Source organism: Trematomus bernacchii, unplaced genomic scaffold, assembly GCF_902827165.1.
Source record: "Trematomus bernacchii unplaced genomic scaffold, fTreBer1.1, whole genome shotgun sequence".
Classification (NCBI taxonomy): Eukaryota; Metazoa; Chordata; class Actinopteri; order Perciformes; family Nototheniidae; genus Trematomus; species Trematomus bernacchii.
In genome coordinates this window covers 1913294-1934132 of record NW_022987689.1, presented here as the reverse complement: position 1 = coordinate 1934132, position 20839 = coordinate 1913294, and the positions used below count along the sequence as shown (strand labels likewise).

The following is a 20839-nucleotide window of genomic DNA, read 5'->3' as shown; positions in this document are numbered from 1 at the left end:
AGAGTTCAGCCCCTCACAGTGAGAAAAACAATTGTCTATTTATTAGATCACATCTTCTGGGTCAGCAGCTTTTGGGCATTAGGGCAGACGAGAACACACTCTGGGGTTTGTTAGAAAGACTTTGACTGTTTCCCTTAAGGCCTTTGCACTTTTTTGTACTCTAATCTCTTTCTGCTGCAAGTAGACAGCATATGGAAAAAGACAACAAAATGTAGCCTGAGGAAGTCTATTTAATCCTTGATGGCAAGCATCCCAGAAATTCAAGGAGGTTGCTTTTTGTGAAAACATGTTAAAATCTAGATATCTGAGTGCATTGTGCTACTGCAGTGATTGTAATGATTTAGCAGGACGATTATAAAACACACAACTTCTTCATATTACATACATTGATGACATGAGATTAGGATTATTTCCGAAGAGACACCCTCACTTTTAAACTTTAGGTAAAGAAAGTCATGGGCCCTCAAAGGGTGTAACAAGTGAGTGCAGATCAATATAGCTAGTATGTGTTAGATTTCAAGATTGTTTGATGTCTGGACAGGTTCACAGGGAACAGGTTCAGGCCTGATTCAGAGCTGAGTCACCTCTCTGCTCGTTTTTACATCTCCATAACATGAGATGGTGCAAGCTAGATTCAATATCATTTACTTTTGTGCGAATTATTCCATTTGACGCGTGGGACCATCAATGAATGCTGCTGAGTGCTGTTGAAAGAGCTGCTCAAACAGGAAAATGATTCACAGATGAAAAGCAACTTGAAAGATGCCAGAAATTATACAAAATGTCATGAAACTTTATTTTCAAAGTGTCATGGAAATATGAAAGTCATTCAGCATCACAGTTTTTACTGCAAATATACAATCATTTCAGTCATACTTACATTCAATATATAAAAATATAACAGGAAACTGTTGAATAATACATATTATTGCCAAGTAAAAAATTGAGGCACTTGAGAAAATCTGTTTTGCTATTTGAGTGCTGGCAAACTGTTTCTGTGCAAAAGTTATTATAGCGATTTCACCTTAAAAAAACCAAGTTTCCACTTGTTCCCTAAGTAACAATGGCTTCAGTATTCCTCTAGTTACATGTATACTGTCATTCATAATGCACCTTTTGGTATCGTTTGTGTGGTGCGTACAAAAAAGTGGAGGACTGCATAACAGCCATTGAAAGACATTGGTACAAAACACTGAAGATAACATAGTGAAGGCATATAAAACATTCTAGACATGCAGGAAAGTGCATGAATAGCACAGGTAGGCAAGTACACGACATGACAGAGCTCTGCTTCGATTGCAATTACAAACACTGCTCGAGACGGAAAGCACGTGATCTCAAAGCTATTTCTCACTTTGAAATGAAATGGACCGCTCTTGGGAAAAGAAAGTCTGCATATTTGGGAAAAAAAAACCCTTTCGATGTGATTCCCTGACAGTTCTCCTGGAAAAGTAAAGAAGAGTTTTTTTTCTCTTTCTGGTGTTTGAAAAGTATCCCAGCTCAGTGTGCTACACAACAACCAGATTCCTCATGCTTGTGCAGAAGAGACATCCTGGAGAAGGTTTTGGAGCAGTTCTTGCATTGGTATTTTTTCACATCCGAATGGGTCTGTAGGTGAGCCCTGAGATTTGACCTGTCAGCAAAAGCCCTGTTGCAGTGAGGGCAGGAGAACGGCTTCTCTCCTGTCAGGGGGGAAATGAGAAAGAAGACATTGTCAAAGATAGGCCACAGACACATGTGAATACAAATGTTACAGAAGGAATATTGCTCTGTTATTTCTGACTAATTCCAAGCCTGCATTTTAAAGATAAGCACTATATTCTGTTGCTGTTTGTAACACAACATTTGTCAAGAGAAAATGCTACATCTTTCACAAAAAGGAAGGAAGTAGACTTTACACAGCATTTTCAGCCCCACTACAAAACTGTAGTGAGCTGTGAAACATGCTTTAGAGGCTGTTTAATCATGTACAAGGTTAAACACAAATAGCCTGCAAAAGCCAACAACAAACATCCCCACTGAAGGCCTCTCTGTTATTTCCCATCCACTCACCAGTGTGCGTCCTGATGTGTCCTTGGAGCAGCCACGGTCTTGAGAAAGCTTTCCCGCATATTTTGCAAACACAAGGCAAAGTGTGAGTCCTGATGTGCATTTTGAGAGCTCCCAGGCTCACATACTCCTTTTCGCAGTATTTACAACTGAAGGATTTCCTCGTTTGGGCGTCGCAGTGCAGCTGTTTGTGCTTGAGCAGTCCAGAGTACGTGGAGTAGGACTTGCTGCACAAACTACATTGGAATTTCTCTGCCTCCACTCCGTGAGGATCTGTCAGTTTGGGCAGCATCTGCTCGTCTTCATCACTCCTCGGGCTTTCAGAGCCGCTGTGGTCTTTAGAGGAGGTGTCGGAGAGCGATGAGGGGTATCCGGAGATGGGGGAGAGGTCACTGGGGAGTGGAGAGAGCGGTAAGCTGCTGGTAGTCCATACGGTGATGGGGCTGTACGCTGCCGGGCTCAGGATCTCCGCATGGGGGATGACAGGCAGAGGAAGGCCCCGGTAGATGTGCGGCGTGAAGAACACTGAAAATAAAGAAAGTCAAATGAGTGATCATGTGTGGGCTGTCATCGCTTGAAGAGCGAGGAGCAGAGATTTTAAAGTTGGTCGATAAGTTTTAAAACTTTTGCAAAGTAAAAAAAAACAAAAAAAAACAGCGACTACATGTAAGAAACATAAAAACACTTTTAAAGTCAGACATTTATTTTACTTTGAAACTTTACCTGTTGTGCTTTCCAGCTCACTATAATTTGGCTTCTTTGCGGAGTTTATGTGTTTCTTGACCAGGAAAGAGCGTGGCATCTTGGAAAACAAGTGGAAAAGTTTTTGACAAACTTTTTTCTTGGAGAATAAAGCGGCGAGTTTACTGTGAGATACGTAAATCCTTATTGCTTAAGTCCAGTGGAGTGTCATGGTGCGGCGCTGCGCTCTTGGAAGCAGTGCAGTGAGTAGCTGTAAAGAGCTGTAAATACTCCCCATCAGGTGCATGGGAGGAGCCACACACTGCCATTTACATATACTGGGAACTCAAACCAATTAAATCTCGCTTTTACCACGGAGCCTAAAAAAGCGAGTTTAGCCTATAGCAGCACATGACCCACCCACGGGGCTGGGTTAGTGCCATTTACTGTCAGACAGGTGCCTTGTGCTACACTTGTGTCTGTTGCAAGAATGCAAGTGTATATGGCATCATACTGTAGGCCTATAGGCAGCAGAGCAAATCACCAAAGTCAAACATTTTGAACCGTTTTAATTACAATATTCCTGCAATTGCAGAGATGAAAGAATGAATTGCAAAGAAAGGAAAATAATAAGAGCTGGAGCGAGAGATTGGCAGGATTATTTATGAATGCCATTGCTAATGCAATCACTGCACCGAGTGTGCATGGTGCTACTGATGATTGTTGTGTTACAAACCTCTGGGGACTTGATTATCCTGTATGGGTGGCATTTCAAAATTGGAGAATTCTTCTACCAACACCAGCACTCCTAATGATGATGATAACGACACAATTTATCATCTTTTAAACAAAGCATTCTTATACAATTTAATTGGGCAGACAAATCCTTTGCTTCATGCTCAAACCAACAACTGGACCAACCTGCATGTTGCCATCCACATTGTCATTCTGTGGCTTTGCCAGAGGATGGCCCTTAATAATGCAGTTGTGTGTGGAGAAAGCCACACATTTCTTCGCCAATAATGCAATAAGGCAGCCGTCCTGAAATGTAAATGTAAGAGTAGTTCCCTCTCAAGGTCGGACATGATACCATAATCGAATTTATCTCTGCTTCTGCTTCTGCTGCTGAACTTAACAAGGAGAGGCAAACTTAGCAGTCTACGCCCCCTTGTGTTCAACTCAGTTCTTTTGGGAGGGGCGGGAGTTGAACCTCCAAAAGTAACAAGGCAGTAGAAAAAGAAACACACAAAGGCTCAGGCATGGTGATATTGAAGCTCCTAGAGCAGTTTGATTGGCTAGGTCAGCAGATATGAAAAGCTCCTTATGTCTAGGGCAAGCCTTAAGTTAATTGTGAACCGCTTATCTTATCTAGAAAACATAATTGCAGATCATGAATAGTTTCCCTTTGTGCCCGCTTGGATTATAAAGGGAAGGGAAGGGAAGGTTATCTGTGCCCAATAACTCCTGTCACACATTCAGCATGCTGTACGGCAAGGATGTGTGAGGAGGTGTTTGGTGGTGATCCAGCAGAACATATTGTGCACCGTGAACGATAATGCTTTGACATCAATATTGGCCTCCAACAAAACCATATCCGAGAGAAGCAGGCCATGCATGGTCAGGTAAAGAAATGCCTCTGTGCAGTTTTCATGCTTCAGTACTGTTCTCTGCATTCAGAGCAAGTGGATGCTTTCCTACTGACGGTAATGAAGGGGGAGTGAAAGCACAGCCGACTCAAATCATATCAGCAATTCTGAGGCTGTAGTTTGTGAACTCGGAAATTAATTAACAGAGAGGAATCCGTGTATCCTTGGCCCTGCATTGTGTCATACCAGGATAAGTTTGTGCTTAATAATAACATGAACATGCTTTTGATTTCTGGTCAAGCAGGTATGAGGTTACCGATTGCTTTTTTGAGAGGCAGCTGCTGCTAAATGGGACATCCAGGTGTTATCTGCAAGACAGTCTAGACATCCTAATCTTCATTTATGTTCAAGCTGATGTGTTGTCTGTAATTTAAATAGGCAAATTGTCGATAAATAATAATCTTCTTTTAACAAACACTAAAAAGCAAACGTTAACGTCCAAAATTACAGTGTTGATGAACAACTGGACGAAGATATTCTTTTGTATTCTTTTTTTCTAAATGCCTTTTTTATTCTTCATCATTTGGAATCCCGCTTATCTTGCCTAGAGTTTTTTTAAAGCTGTTTTTGCATAAGCTATTTCACCCCCTTTCTCTCATGCACAGGCTTTTGTTTGCATATCTGAGTATATGAAGGCGTAAGTGTGTTTATGTAGCGTTTTAATGTGCAAACAAATACAATGAATAGTGTATGTGTGCAGTGCAGGAGATCAGTTTCATTTCATGCCCCCCAAAAACATGGTTTCAAATCGGATGTGTTCTTAATCAAGTATAAGGAATATTCCTCAGTAAATAAGCAACATAATGTCTACCAATATGTAAAACTAAAAACTCAGCCAACCTGCTCCTTTAACACTGTGTGGGTGTAGTTTGATCAGATTTTCCAGACAGTCTTGGCCGCTGTTATCACATTTTGATTCAAATGTTTCTAATTTTTGATTGGGGCATCACCTTTTTCTAACTGAGCCGTGACTACTTTAAACAAGTGATAAAAGCTAAAACACAAACATGGAACCAAAAATTATTCAAATTTGGCAGATCCTTTTTGGTAATATCTCATCGTGAAAAGTGGATTGAGAAAATGTGTTTTGTAGGGATGCACCAATCCAACATTTTTGGTTTCTGCTGCAGACTTCTCCACTCATGGTGTGCCAAAAAATATGAACAGATTTTTACAAAAATGTGAAAATCTGTATACCTCAGTGTGTGGAAGTAATTTGAAGATTTGTTTATGCGAGAGGCTTTCTTAAGCCAGCACTTAAAGCAAGAGACTATGGCAAAAATGTATTTGCAACCGTAAATGGGGAAGATTTAATAGCAATACAATACAAGTTAAACATTTAAGCCAATTCAACTGGGTTTTCTCCCCATATATTGAATGGCAAAAACCAAAAAATGCTTCTGCTCAAACCAGCAGTATAGCATCAGATCTGTAGGTATAGGTCAGATTTGTTAAAGATACAATAAGGTCAAATGCTGTACTCTAACAAGGCCTCTGGTGACACCCGAGGGCTACAAGAGCCATAATCTAGGTGTGAATTAGCTTTGGTTTGCTAATGGATCACAGTTAAGCCATTAAGAGGGACAGGGATGGAAAGCCTCACGGTGGAATTACACTTGTTACTCTTTATGTGACTGAGCTCTTCCATTAAATCATACCTGCAGATAAGCCTGCAGGACCAACAGGAAGCAGCATGCAGAGCTGCAGGTTTCCACCATTCCTGAAGCCCTCCTTTCAGAGTGAAAGACTTGGTGTACATTGGGTTCCACACTTGAATGCTGCACTGTGCCTTCAGGCCGTCAGTGACGTGCTGCTCAGGTTGGTGTGGGAGCGTGAAACGTCAGAAGAGTCAACGTACGTCATGTAGGGAAACAGCAGGTCTCCAGCTGGCGTATGACACCATGGAAACTAAGGCGCACCTGGTCAACTCGCACATCTGCTCACACATTGGCCTCGGGTAAAGAGTCCAAATACTAGAGTCCAAATACTAGAGTCCAAATACTAGAGTCCAAATACTAGACTGCGTATCTACAGTGTGTGTTCTGACGAGTCATATATTCATTTTACCAACGTTTTATTTTTATATTTGGTGTAAATATCTGTTTTTAATGTGTTTTTTAAATATCTTTCTTTTTATAATTGTAATATTGTTGATGTTCTCATACAACTTATATCCTTTTGTTGTGTTAATGTTTGCATTTGTGTAACCGTACCTGGCAATAAACTCAAATTCTGATTCTGATGCAAGTATGTGTGTGTGTGTTTGTGTGTGTTCATTGATAACACACACTGAGTCATGAGAGGCTGACTGTGCTAAAGCTGAGAAAATCCACAACCTGCTTTATTTGCTCTTATAAATGCAGTTAAGCTGAGGGAAGTTGTAATATGCTTGAATGCTTCCACATAATTCACACACTTGCCTTTTAATGTGAAAATAACTTTGAAGTGTTGGCGTTGAAAGAAATCAAATATTATTTTTCTGTTCTCTTTTGCTGCAGATCTCAACTGTAAGCGGGCAAACCTTGGGATGAATCCCGAGTGAGTACACCCACATCCACACACAAATACGCACACACACGTTCAGGACCGCAGTGCACGCAAATGTAATTGGCTGAAAAAGAAGAAACGCTTTGTGAGATGTTTGTGCTCGGGTTTAATGCGAGAGAGAGCAGCAGACGTCACGAGAAACAGTGAAAAAGTAGAAGCATGTTATATTAATGGATCTGGGGTTGTGCGGGTGCCTTGGGTAAACGAAGTCGATTGACGCGCGCGTTAAACCAGCCGCATGTGATTTCCAGCTTCAGTCATTTTGGCAGAACGATGCGAGAGGGAGACAGACACGGAGCTGTGAAACTGGACCCTCTGCCAGAGATGTCGACGGAGAGGAATCCCTGAAACCGCCGCTGCCCAGGAAATAGGCACAAATGTTGTTTTCTGCGGGCTGTTTTTCTCTCGATTTTTTTGCACATCGCTACAGAGTATAGTGGACCAGGATGCCGTGTGGGCGATGCTGCCACAAGGGATACATTGTGATTTCGCAGAGATGTCTTAGCATCCGTTGCATAAATTAAAATAAGAAAAGCTTGACACATGAGGGACTGGAGCTCCAAGGGATCTAATAAGACATTACCACCTGTTACTAGAAAACCAGGTAAGCCTCTCAGACCTTGTTCTGGCTTTTTACATATTGCACTGCCTCATGATGTAGTGCGCGACGAACGTAGGTAGGTAATTATTATGCCAAACATTCATCTCTTTACATTGTACTTTTTTGAGATGTAATCTGGTGTAATGCTGCGCACCAAGATTTATGTACCAATCACCATATGATCCGATGCATTAGAAAGCATCCCATCCTCTTATTAGGCACATTTTGGGTGATGGGCTAAACTGAGCTGACTACTTCACTCCTAATGGGCCTCTTGATGAAACACCTTTTCATAATTGTGTGATTTGAAGGGAGTATGTGGGCTTGCAGAAAACCTTCACATTGCCTCAGTGCAGGTACCCGCAGTTCCTCCAGCCAGTGCAGTGGCAGCAGTCCTCTTTTCATCCATAGTGCTGTTTAGCAGCATTAAGTACTCTCCCTGCACTGGATTCCAGTAATAAGCTACTTTCTTTTCCTGTTTTTTTTTTTTTTTAGAAAATAGGCCATCATTTAATATTTTTAACGTCAATAAACTATTCACTAATTGCTCATCTTCTTCTCGGAAAAAGCTTCAAGGCCATGTCCATCTGTGATAAACCTGAGAGGTATTCCTGCACAGCCTGCTGCTGCTGCTGCTCCAGTGTGCTTTATTAGCCTCGCAGAAAGCTCCTGAATCCTTCTGTGTTTCATAAAATGTATGTTGCTTCTTTAAATGTAAACTGCTGTGGCAGGGTGCACATAGGCAGGTGTTTTATCCTCATTATGGGCTGCAAGGTGACTTACAATCAGTGCGGTTTGTATCTAAGAAGCCCGCTGAGATGGAGAAATCTGACTTCACATCAATGATTTCTGTGCTCGTACAAGCATATTGAGCTGAGCTTAGCCGGTCCATTGGTGGTCATAGGTCAGGAGCAATCTGTCTGATGTTGGAGGTCTCACTTCCTACCAGAGGGAAAGACTTTGACATGTCATTGACAATTGTATGCCCTAGCACACGCATCCCATCCCCCCTCCTTCTGCTTGTGTCCTAAATCAAAAAGCAGTTTGGCCAAGTGACAGAGGTACACTGGCAGAAAATCAGGCCTGAGTGAAATGGTGTCAGTCATGTCCGGTCAATATGTCAAGCGGTGGGTACAGAGTGCCAGGGATAACTTGTTTGAATCCTCCAATCCATACAGTGTCGCGGTCTAGATCTGCTGATAATTGGGGGAAAAAAAACGATTGTCACAAAGTTTTCCCCAGCTGGAGCATGAACTTAAACTGGCATCGATCATGATCTGGAAACAATGTCTACACTGCACAACGAAGAGTTCCTCCACACTTTATCTTCCCTACTTAAGTAATCAATAATCTGCTGATCCTCCTGCAACTGAATCCCATCGGCCTGTTTAAGAATCCGGATTAGTTAAACGTCTTGAAACATACAAGTGGGAAAGCTTTTCCTAAGGCGATACTGTAAGCACTGGATGTACACATGACATCAATTATGTATGTTAACACATTTGAAATGCTGTTACACTCCCCTAGCATCACCCAGCAGCTTGATATGTAACAGAGTGGTAATGAATACTCAAGGGTGACACTTCCAGTATTTAGAGTGAAGCATAAATTCATTTTACTATTGTCAGGTGGCTTTATTCACTGACCTATTTTGATCACAAAAAAGAGTGCTGTGCACAGAGTGATGCGCAAAACACTTGACAGGAGCTGTCAGGAAAAAGGAGGAAAAGTAGCAATGAGATTAGAGGAAAGCATAAGACAGAAACTAAAACAGGATGCTGAATATTTTTAAGAATTTAAAGAAAGCAGTCTGGAAAACAGAGCAATCTTTTTTTTTACATTTTCCTGCAGCGATTGTTCTATCTAAAGGGCAGCTGGGAGAGGCAGTATGTCACTGTAAGGCTGGACATCTTCATTACGATCTCGCCCCAGAGCCCCGCGGCAGAGAGGAAAATGCATCACACCTGATGTTGCTGTGGGGCTTTTATAGCAACTGTTTGGTCAACCATCCATACAAAGTGCTCCAGATGCTGAATCCACACAGGAGTAGCCATATGCTTTTTTTTTTTATTGCGATGTGATGTACGAGTAGAACAAATAAACCGAAACTTCAGATTTATCTTTTTAGATAGTGCAGGAAAGAAATATCAGGGGTGTGTGCCACAAAGTCACTGACTGTCATGCAACTAGAAAACCATTAGTCTGCCTTAGCAGAGACTGATGGCTAATGAAGCGAATGCACACCAAAGTCTCGTGGGGCGGGGAAGACAGAAGACACAACTCTCATTTATATGCGCCTCATATACCAGCCCATCTGATTTAGAGGTTCAGGACCAACACAGACCAACGCTCTGAGAGCTACACACAAGTGATAACTGCCCCTAAGCAAAGCAATAAGGGATGAGATTACACACAATTATTTATGATACTAGTAATCTGCCTAACATACAACTGGATTAACCCCTCAGAGATAACATCTATACATCCAGCACTGCATGTATATTCATTCCTTAATGCTTTGCAACATGTAAATACCCAGGTTTGGACAATTTCAGGTCCCATTTGATTGATGTCGATATTCTGCTTGTTCGTTAAGCACCCCTGCCTCGACGCCACGCTACAGAAGTCACTCAGCCCTGATGGCAGGCGGGCTTCCTCTGTGAATTACATTGTTGTGTTTTCTATGGAAAATGTGCAATTCATTCAACCTGTGAAATGTAAAACAGCCCTGAGCAGCAATTATAATTTTTGCTCCTGATTGCAGAACAGACCGTATGGCCGCCATAGATTCAGTTCACTAAAGCAGTTGTGAATACAAAAACAATTAGTAGACAAACTAAATGTAAATGCTAAATGTTTTAATGCTGTTGTTTAAACCAAGCATGGATGCTGTATATTGTGATTGGCATCTTTTTCCTCATATTTTATGGAATAAATGATTCAACCATTGCTAAAAAAGTAATCAACTGAATAATCGATAATGCCATTAGTTGCAGGCAGCCCTATATATATGTAGTCAGATTTAGTAGATATTTTCGTGGTTATGTCATACCTTGCAGTTGGAAATGATCATCATTTAATCATGCAGAGTTTCTAGGAAATAATGTCAACACACCATCTTCATTAATTTCTAACTGCCTCTTTTATCTTCAATAACATTTACTACTAAGGTTCATGATCCACAGATCTTAATTTATACCCCCAAGATATTCATTTGTTTCATATCATGCTGTGTGAATAAATAAATAATTTGCCCGAGCAATTTTGAGATAGTTCTATATTTCCCTGCTTTATATTTAGTAAGTGGGCAGCTGTGTCCCTTGACTGTGTAGCTTCATTTTAACGTAGCTTAGCCTTCAGCAATATGCTCAGCTTTTTAATCCTTTCATGTACTCTTCACACAGCATGGTGCCATTTCCCGGCCCCAAAGTCTTCTCCTTGTTGGTTTTAAATACCAAAATTACTATATATTTTAACATATAATTAGCAGTGAATCATGTGATTCAATGTAGTAAAAAGGGTGCATGTTGAGCCTAATTAAGACCCACATTAAGGCTGCAGCCACACGGAGATGATACGGGTCGTATCCGTTACAGTTCTCTATCATATAGACGGTTCGGCCACACGAGGCCGACAGGGAAACGCAGAAACGATAACGAGAACGGGTCCCAAGGTGGGTAGATCTGCAGACGCAACTCTCTGGGGGGCCAAACGGCTCCGTGATTAGGCCCTATACGATCATTTCCTGATAACGAAAATATTGACGGGCTGTCAGGAGAGGGGGAGGAAAAGAGAGACTCCGTATATTATTCTTATATTATTATATAGAGTCGTTATTCATTTGTTTTAAAGCTCAATAAATAACAAAGAAGACCTTTGACCGGCACTTTTATAATTTTGTCCGGAAGATTTAAACTTTAACGGACATGTTGACCGGCGGAAAACAATTCTAACGGAAACTCTGCCGCACGGTTCCCTCGTCCCTTGGAAGAGGCGGAGAGGTGGGTGTTTTCCATCTGCTGGTGGACTACCGGAGAGATTTACAGCAGGAGCACACGCTTGCCTCGAGGAGGGAGAAAAAGAGCCAGAGCCCTGGCCCCTGCCTCTCCCCACCTCTGCTGCTAAATCCACCGCGGAGCATAAACAGAAGGGCAACCATGGCAACCATGCATGCTCGTGAAGTCTTCTTCGCTGCTTTTGGTGTATTTTGTGGCGGAAGTACAGCGCCACTTACAGGCCCGGCATATGTACTACAGCGTCTCCAGCGGGTCGAGCGGTCTCGTGTGGACGGACACGTTACTGGTGCCGATTGCGTGTGGACGGAAGACTTTTTTGATATCGAATTTGGTTCGTTTTCGTTACCGTCTCCGTGTGGCTAGGGTCTAAAAGTAACATGATTGACTTGCTAGTCCATTTATCCACAGGCGCTGCACCATTATATCGTATGTTAAAGAATAAATACGATTATAATCCAATTAGGATTCCAATTATTATCAAACATGCTGCAGGACTAGTTTCTTCTAGCTGTCGTTAAATATCTATTTTTGCTTCATGATATCGAGTGATTTAATGTTTTGTGGCATGATTCACTTTGATTTAAGTTGGCAATCCCCTGATATCTGGTGGCTCCCTGTTGCCAAAAACATACGTCATAGTCATGAAGGTCGAGATCTCAGTCTATAAATGTGTCTGTCATTCATTTACTCCTCTTCCTATCATTCTTGAGCATCTGGCCTGGAGAGCTCCTCAGCTTAGGGACCCTTTTCTGTCATTGAGCAAACTGACAACCCCTGACTAAGTGATATATTTTATGGATATGTCATATTTTATTCCATGCATAACATTAACAGTACAGATGAACTGATATATTGTATAATTAACTCAACTAGCAAACCAAATAAAAGATTCTGAGGAAAGCGATAATTGGATAATTTAGAGCAGATTATTTCCTGTGAATAATGCATCAGGGATGAATTTTCATCTTACTTTTTGAACTTTTAATGCAATTCTCTCTTTGTATTTTTAATAATCATACTGAATAGGCCTTGTACTTGAGTGTGTTCTTCTTCCTGACGCTTAGCCATTGTTGAATTAGTTCTATAGTTGTTTTAACTGCTTACTTTTCTAATGAAGAGACTGTTTAACAGAGAGGAAAGGCTTGGGAATATAGAAGTTATGTTCAGATGTTAACTGTGCACTTATGAGTTTTTGAGTTTATAATCTCACATAGTAATCTTAACTATAAATAAAACCAATTTCCTCAGTTGTCTTCCCAGAAAAGTTGTCTTAAACCCCTCTGTCGTGAAGCATCGCGACCATCTGTGAAGCTTTGGCAACCCCTCATCTAGCTTTTGCTGGTGCTCAGTTCTTGACTTACTCATTGACTTGAAGAATTGAAAACATTATGAGATACTCTTTCTGTCTTGCATTAATGATCCATCTTGAACTCAAGCTGATAGAAACCAGGAAGAAGAAGCATCTCTAGCGGCATGCTAAACGGCCCCTGTTGAATACATAATGTGCTCTATACATACAAAACTGTTCAAACAGCTGCCTCTTTACACGAGGTGAGCACAGCAGCAGTGGACTGACAAAATAGTGTATTCATTTGTCAGGTGAATAGGAACCTGCAAACCAAACTCCTTTTTAAGCACTCTTCAAATTAAAACCATGGACAGCTGAAATGGAAAGCAACCAAAATGTAATCGACAAGAATTTTGATAATCAAAGGGGAAAAAGCAGTCTGTTATTCCAGTTACTTAAATCGGAGGATCTTATGCTTTTCAATGCTTTTCAATGTATTTCAATGTATTTTAACATTTCTTTGGTTCAAGACTCTTTGTCTTTACATAAGAGGATCTTTTAAGATGCCTAACTGGGCTCTTTTGATGGACATTTTTATCCCTCACATCTTATGCCGAATGATGAGATTAGAAAATAAAAGACGGATTAATAAATAATGAACATTATTATTATCATTTGAGCGTTTGTAATTGCCAAAATCACTTCTTAAATGAAATATTTCCTGCTTTTCTTCCATGTCAGTAACTTGTGTATTTTTGAAGTATTGGTCAGATGAAAAAAGCAATCTGTCCATGTCACCTCGGGCTCTGGGAATATAGTATCAACATTTTTCACCATTTTCCGACATGTCGTAGATCAAACCCTTTACCGATTATAGGAAATCGTTCTCACATTAATCAGTGATGAAAGCAGTTGTTAGCTGCACCGAGTGTTGAATAGAGAAAACATTTTTTTTGCCACTCATTTATCTGTGAATAGGCCATATGTATCCCCCTGAGACAACAGATCACTGCACCTGCACTTTAATTAAAACATCTATTTAAATCCATTTCTACAATGCACCGACTGTCCCTAAAGCAAACACAGAACTTAAGCTCCCAAGTTTGAAACACAAAGAAGACCAACATCTAAAGCAACATTCAAGCAACACTCTTTTTTTGGAAGATTGTTTAGGGACGGAGGGGATCATACACAAGAAACGGTCCCTGGCTGGATTTGAACCCCTAAACGAATATAACTATGGATATTTAAAAAGAAGCAAAAAACATTAAAAACGATTATATAATATTGTCACAGCAAATGAACAAACCAACTAAATTCTTTAACTTTTAAAACATATGCAAACCAATTAAGCACAATCAGATTCAGATGAAATGCAATTGTTTATTTCTTATCTATTTAAATAGTAGATAAGTCTTCAAAGCTGAAAATATACAAGAAAATTAGCCCAAACATCTTCAAAAAAGTACCCAGAAGTTTGCCTCCAGAAGTTTATTTGTTGGAAGGTAAAACATTGCCATGATGGATAAAAAAAATACTTAAATGTTTTAGCGTCCTCTCAAGATAGCAACATAAATAAAAAGACAAGTAATCATAATTAGTATTCTTTACCTTTGTTTTTTACAGAGAGGTTTAAAAGATACAGACCACACACAAGAAAGTGTGCACAGACATCAGACTACACTGGTTTTCTAACATAAACTGAACAGGTCCTGTGAAACTCAGTCAGTTTAACGCCGTTGACTATGAGCAGGACTCTTTTCGGGGAGACCATAACATTTAAGTAACCTAATATCTGCTATCATCCATCGCAAAATTAAAACGCTGCACTCCCTGGCACCATATGTTCCAGGTCGTAGAACAAGTGAACAGTACAGTAAGTGAAACCCATCTCAATTTTTCGGGTAGTAAAATTACATTTGCATGAGCACTCTGCAGGCAGCTGCTGCACCTGCGCCCAGACGATCATCCATCATCCTGAACGGGCCGCAGCTGTCCTCCGGTCTAAGAGATGGAGATGTCACATTACAATCTCCACATCATCCAGGCAATCTGATCTTCTCTCTCTGTGTTTCCTGCCATTGTGTCAAACACAAGAGCTTTATTTGAAAAACATTGCTCTGCAAATTGTCAGGATTGGAAGTATCTGATGGCGTGCTTGTGGAAGGAGTTGCGCTGACTCGACTTAAAAAGCACAAAAGGTTCGGCCAATTTAATCTGGATTCTCACACAATAACAAATAAGAAGGGGAAGTGGCGGCGCCTGGCAGGATGTTCAGGAGGGCACCTGCTAAGACAAAGTGTTCATATCACAGCGGCAGACACATTTTTCAGCTGACCACGTGAAGACATTAATTCTTAAAAGCAGCTCCACAAATGATGTCAGGATTTCTCTTACATCCATTACAGAGCTGACTCATCTCCGGTCCGACAGCTCGATGTGGAGAGTGTGGCGGCAGGCGGAGAAAACTGTGATCCCGTATTTCATATTGGATTTTCTTAAGTCAATAAAACTTCAAACATAAATCCCTGGAAAAAAAGAAATAGATAAAAAACACATGGAAACACACCACATATATTTTTGAATGCATATCAATAATAGCTTTCTCAGTAGTATCGCTCATTCTTTTTCATATACATGACCATATAAATAATACACAACCTAATAGGAATGTCAGTAAACTATCTAGAAGCCATCTATCTTAGTATGGATCATTACTTGCAGAACTCTTAGCGAATCAGTTGATTGATTGGTCAGTGGTTTAATCTATAAAATGTCAGATAATTGTTAAAGAAATACCCATCACATTTATTCACAGCTCAAGGTGACGTCTTCAGCTTGCTTGTTTTGTCTGAACTACAGTTCTGACCCTAATTATAGCAAATCAGATAAGACACAATAAAGCCGATTATAATAGGAAGCTGGACTGATTTATGGCATTTTTCTCCGTAAAACGACAATAATCATAAACATTATCTATCTGTCGATTTAGGAACCGATACATTGGCTCATTGTTAGACTTCTTGTGCTTTAGCAGTTGATGGAAACGTCAACAAACTACTGTTACTGTAATCAGTAGTCAATGATTATTGCATGAAATAAAGTTTGAATTGGATATACTTTTACACGTTTTTTACTCCTAAAGCACAATGATCATAGTGGCAACGCTCAACAAGAAGCTGGCTTCGAGCCAACAATGCTCGCTAATGAAGACGACTTCTCAAGGGGGTGCTTTTGAATGTAATAAACACTTTAAAAGAGTAATTTGTGCTCGGCATACAGAAATAGAAGAATATGACTTAATTGCATTTGGCATTCAAGCAAACAATCCCACAGGTTTGTACGTGTGAGGTCTTGGAGAGGATGCTTCTACATAGCTGAAGAATGGGATTCACTGTTTCCAGATTTCTTTTGAATCCCTAAACTAGCTATTTATTTGGGAATAAAGCTGTGATTCTGATTCAACTTGCAGTGGTATTATTGACAACGCTGACATCTTTGTTGCTGATAACTGTAGATTGCTTCAGTCATACTGTAAGCATTCAAACAACACAAATCAGCTCTCATTTTGAGCTTGATTTGAAGACATTTGTTGTTTTTTGTGTCGAACAGTATCTCCTCTCCTGCAAATAGGTTGACTATCACAATGAAACCTAAAAACGGCTTCCTCCTCCTGTTACTGCAGCTCGGACACCCATCAGGGATTGCCAGGAGTGAAACCTCACTACGCCATCGCCTCATTCTGCTCTCCAGCTCGTCCACTCCCACGGCCGGCCAGGAGCGGTGTCAGCTGATCTCCAACCAGCCGAGTCTGACAGCCATGATTCGGGAAGACCCTCTGCTTCGGCTCAGATCAGAGATCAGCTCGACGCTTGATGGCTAGATCTCTCCGTACAACGCGCTGGGGGCCTTTCTGCTGAGGTACGTCTCGACTCCCACTGCAGCACAGGTTCTATAATTCAAGTGGAGCCATTTTTGCGCTGCTTTTGTTGATGTTGAGTGAAGTGTCAGTCATGTCTGATTAAAACTGAGTGGAACCGGTTTATGTAAATGAGGCTCTCGCATAACATTTCCTCGGTTCTGTATACATGTGTGCCTGTCTGCATAGAGCAAGCCGGTAGTTTAAAACGAATGCGCCATTTATTGGTAGTGGCAGTGTTTTCTTCTAAAGCAATAAGACAGGTTGTGGTTGGATTTACTGTGTTATTGTCTCCTACTGTGTTCCAGATTTATGATGTCTATGACAAGGCATCAGATATGGCACACAGTTCATTTCAGGAGGCGCTGGATTGGATATTAAATCATTTAATAGGATACCTGGGATCTCACCTTTTCTAATAAATGATTCATTAAAGTTTAATGGCCCCCGGTTTCCCCCCTGGGATTGCTATACAGTTAAGTTCAATTTGAAAAAGCATACATCTGCACATTCTGTATAAGAAAGGCAGATGATGAAAATAAGCATCCTGCTAATAAATAATGCCACATGAAATCGGCTGTACCTTTTTTGCTGCAGCGAGTCTTTGGCCGTGTCTAACGCACTCTTATTTTTCTCCATTGCAGTATCCCTCACTGCGTAGTAGCACATGGATTTCAAGACTTCAAATGAAGAGGTTGGTGGCATTCAATCAATGGAACATTTTGACAGTTAATTGAACAATGATTATAGAAACAGCTCTGGCATTTTCAAATGCCTGAGACAACATCTCTGAAAGCATGCGGATAGAGCACAGATGTAACAATTTCTGTATTAAAAGGAGTACTTTTAATACAGACATTGTTACATCTGCACAAATAACCGAATCACATAACAAACGCTGAGAATTATTTTTAATCAAAGTAAAACACGGGTAAATCGGTCTTCGGAAGAAAAGTTCACACTTCATGATGAATATGCAAAGATAAAACATGGTTTACAATTTAATCCAAAGTGTCAGCATGGAAACAACGAATGTGGCAATAAATAAAAGATTAAATATATACCAGATATCTTGCCGTTAAAGGACAAAGTATATAACAAATATGACAAAATAACAAAGATGTTGTTGCTGCTCATCAGTTTCCATGAGCTTCTTCTGAAACTCTGTTTTGGAACAATTGTGTTCTCATGATGAAAAATGATCTGCCATGTTTGTTTTGTTTCGTGTTTCAGGGTAGCTGTATTTTTTTAGTTTGTGATAAGGATGATTGCTTAAGATAAGAAAAACCCTATATAAAGATGTATTCAAGGAAATAACCTAAGCGAAGGACTTTTTTTCTACGGAAAGAAATAGGAAATACACAATCATGTGCAAGCTAGCAGATCCACAATTAAGATGATAATAGAAAGGATGATTGGAAGGGAGAGTAAAAGATTATCATGCAATAGGATCGGAGATAAGGTCAATTATGTACTAAACAAGCGAGACAAAAGGTCAAACAACGCTGAATCACGTGAGCCCTTTCTGACCCAGCAATATACAGTTATGGCACGGCTGCCCTCATTTTGCTCCCATAATGACTCTCACACACACATTACTGTACTCCAAATAATGTGAATTAATTCACTGCTCATTTCATTTCTCACGCTGCAGCTGCAGGCCGAGGCTCATTTCTTCACGTTGCTCATTACGGTTGAAAGATAATATGCTCCGTGAACGTACTTTAATTCAAGTTTGACCTGCAGAGATACTCCGTCTAAGAATAGCGACCGTGCAAACGTCTCCTCTTGTTAAGTGATGAGCGCCGTATCCCGGGTGACAGGGATGCTGACACTGGTGTCTCTTATTTCTATTAGCAGTCAGGTGAAGGGGCTTCTTTCATTTAGACCTTTTTAAGTCAAGGACAGGACAGACATTGCAATTAGCCTGGGAGGAGGAGGCATATGCAGAATGCAAATGTATGCGGATTAGCATGATTCAAATGGATCATTGGAAACAGTCACAGTCCTCCTCGCACTTGCTTGTATGAAGAAGGGAAATTCAAATGTGGAGGGTGAGCTCGGTTCCAGCCACTTAATTTCAAAGGTTCTTAATATGCCATCAGCCTTATATGTAGAACAAATGAGGATATCATTTCCTCTGTGTATGTACACAAAGCACACGACTCATGAAAAGCTGCTTCTCAGAGGGTCTGTTCATTATTTGAAACATAAATCAGAAGTTGTCTTGTGTTTTTTTCCTTTCTCTAAATGCGTGTTTATTACTCAGTGCTGAATATGGTTATTTGTTCCAGCATTACCATTCAAAAGGAACACAGTAAAAAAAAAAAAGAGACAGACAAACATCGTCAAAACCCTGTATCCTGATTTCATGTTGATCCTGCAGCGAGTATTCAGAACAACATTTAATTTCATGGCCAGTTAATTTAGTCGTGGAGGGATGATGAATGATTTTATGTCTCTCACTGTTTTGTTTCCCAGAAAAAGAATGGGATTTATTTGATGCAAGAAGGTAATGAGGAGCCGTTTAATATAAGACTACACTTGGCCAAAGATATTCTGACCATTCAAGAACAAGATGTCATCTGTGTGTCGGGAGAGCCTTTTTATTCAAGTGTAAGTAACATTGTCCTTATCTTAATAACTAACTGTACCTTCATATGCTTATATATTGAAATGAGTTACATTTGCTGTACAATACATGAACGTTACCTCACACAGATACTGAGAGACACTCTGAATGACTGCTTTTATGACAAATCTACATCAGTTAATCTATTCCTCATACATCAATGTAGCTATTAAATAGTGATTAACCTACTGGATCATGGTGTATTATATTCAAGCCTCACTTGCCTTCACATGAATACATTCTCTGAGACTATTACCTCTCTGGAGAAAGCAGTATTAATTCAGTTACATGTTGCTGGGTAAATCTTCAAAGGTAAATGAAGTGTCCTCTCAAACATTATTACTAATTGACGTAAAGTGCAAAGACATGCTACGGTAATAAAACCTTAAAACATGTTAGTGTAGACTTTTCAAAACTGAGAACCAATTCACTCCAAAAGACAGCCTTGAAGTCATGCTGTTTGCACCATACTGTTAGTGTTGAAAGGCAGTCAGGCATCAATTTCCCCAATGTTAAATCAACATTTTTATACTAGAGCCAAAGACAGTTACTACGTCTAGAAAATAAGTAAAACCCAAAATACCTGACACAATAAAAAATGTTGCATCTTAAAAACCATGCAAAAAAAAAACACTATCTATGAGACAAAATATATCTGACCCAGATCCGTAGATCCATACGGTTCAGTAGAAGCAAGACCAAAGAGAATTGGACAGAACCCAGGCCAAAAGTCACATCCAAGCTTAAATATGGTCTTAATATTTTGTTAATGTATTTTCAGAATTGTGATGCTAGCACCTCTAAACGTCCTCATTAACACATTATATTATTTCGTCAGCACCCAAACTGAAGCGTGTTAATTAGTGCTTCAGAGGTGCTTGTAGGCAGATTTATTTTCATTCATTTTTTGTCATAGCCAAGCAAGCTATTTCCTCTTCTCTTTCAGTCTTTATGCTAAGGTACGCTATCCGGCTGATGGCTCCAGTTTCTGATTTAATGCTTAGACTGCTATCTTCTAATGTAATTCTCGCCAAGTAGGTGAAAGAAAATAACGCGACCTCGCTTAAATGGTATCCTCCTTTAATAATTAATGTATGTAAATGCTGCTCCTAATCATTATTTGTAAGTTAAAGAAAACATTTGATTATCAAAGCCTCCTACTTTATGCATAATTATAATTGGGAAAATAAGCTACTGGTCATTGTTATTTTTTTTAAATGAACCTCACAGAAGCAAATAAGGATGCATCACATATTTGTATTGGTTTTCTCTTGCACCATTTTATTTATTTTGATTGAAATTGAGTTCTGATAAAACCAGTCTGTACTGATTTCTGGTCTCTTAACCGAATCTTTTCCAGGAGAGGACTGTAACGATCAGGAGGCAGACAATTGGAGGGTTTGGCCTGAGCATCAAGGTAATTTCGATCCCAGCTGATTGGGCTGCTCCTCCTGAATGCT

The 20839-nt window shown here is 40.1% G+C and overlaps 2 protein-coding genes across 2 annotated transcripts in view; one reads left to right on the top strand and one right to left on the bottom strand.

The window, feature by feature from the left end:
• Positions 1-779: 779 nt before the first annotated feature.
• snai2 (snail family zinc finger 2) lies at positions 780-2988 on the bottom strand. The gene is made up of 3 exons (XM_034138289.1): positions 2773-2988; positions 2053-2574; positions 780-1682 (listed from the first exon to the last, which is right to left on the bottom strand). Exons 1-3 carry the CDS (start codon positions 2849-2851, stop codon positions 1501-1503), a joined length of 783 nt encoding a protein of 260 aa, XP_033994180.1. The 5' UTR covers positions 2852-2988; the 3' UTR covers positions 780-1500.
• A 4149-nt stretch (positions 2989-7137) lies between these two features.
• sntg1 (syntrophin, gamma 1) overlaps positions 7138-20839 on the top strand; it is a 31075-nt gene continuing 17373 nt past the window's right edge. Inside the window, exons 1-5 of the mRNA XM_034137229.1 lie at positions 7138-7527; positions 16514-16749; positions 17392-17441; positions 19229-19363; positions 20740-20796. Coding sequence (XP_033993120.1) covers positions 17415-17441; positions 19229-19363; positions 20740-20796 — 219 coding nt within the window. The 5' untranslated portion in view covers positions 7138-7527; positions 16514-16749; positions 17392-17414. The remainder of the gene's footprint in view (positions 7528-16513; positions 16750-17391; positions 17442-19228; positions 19364-20739; positions 20797-20839) is intronic.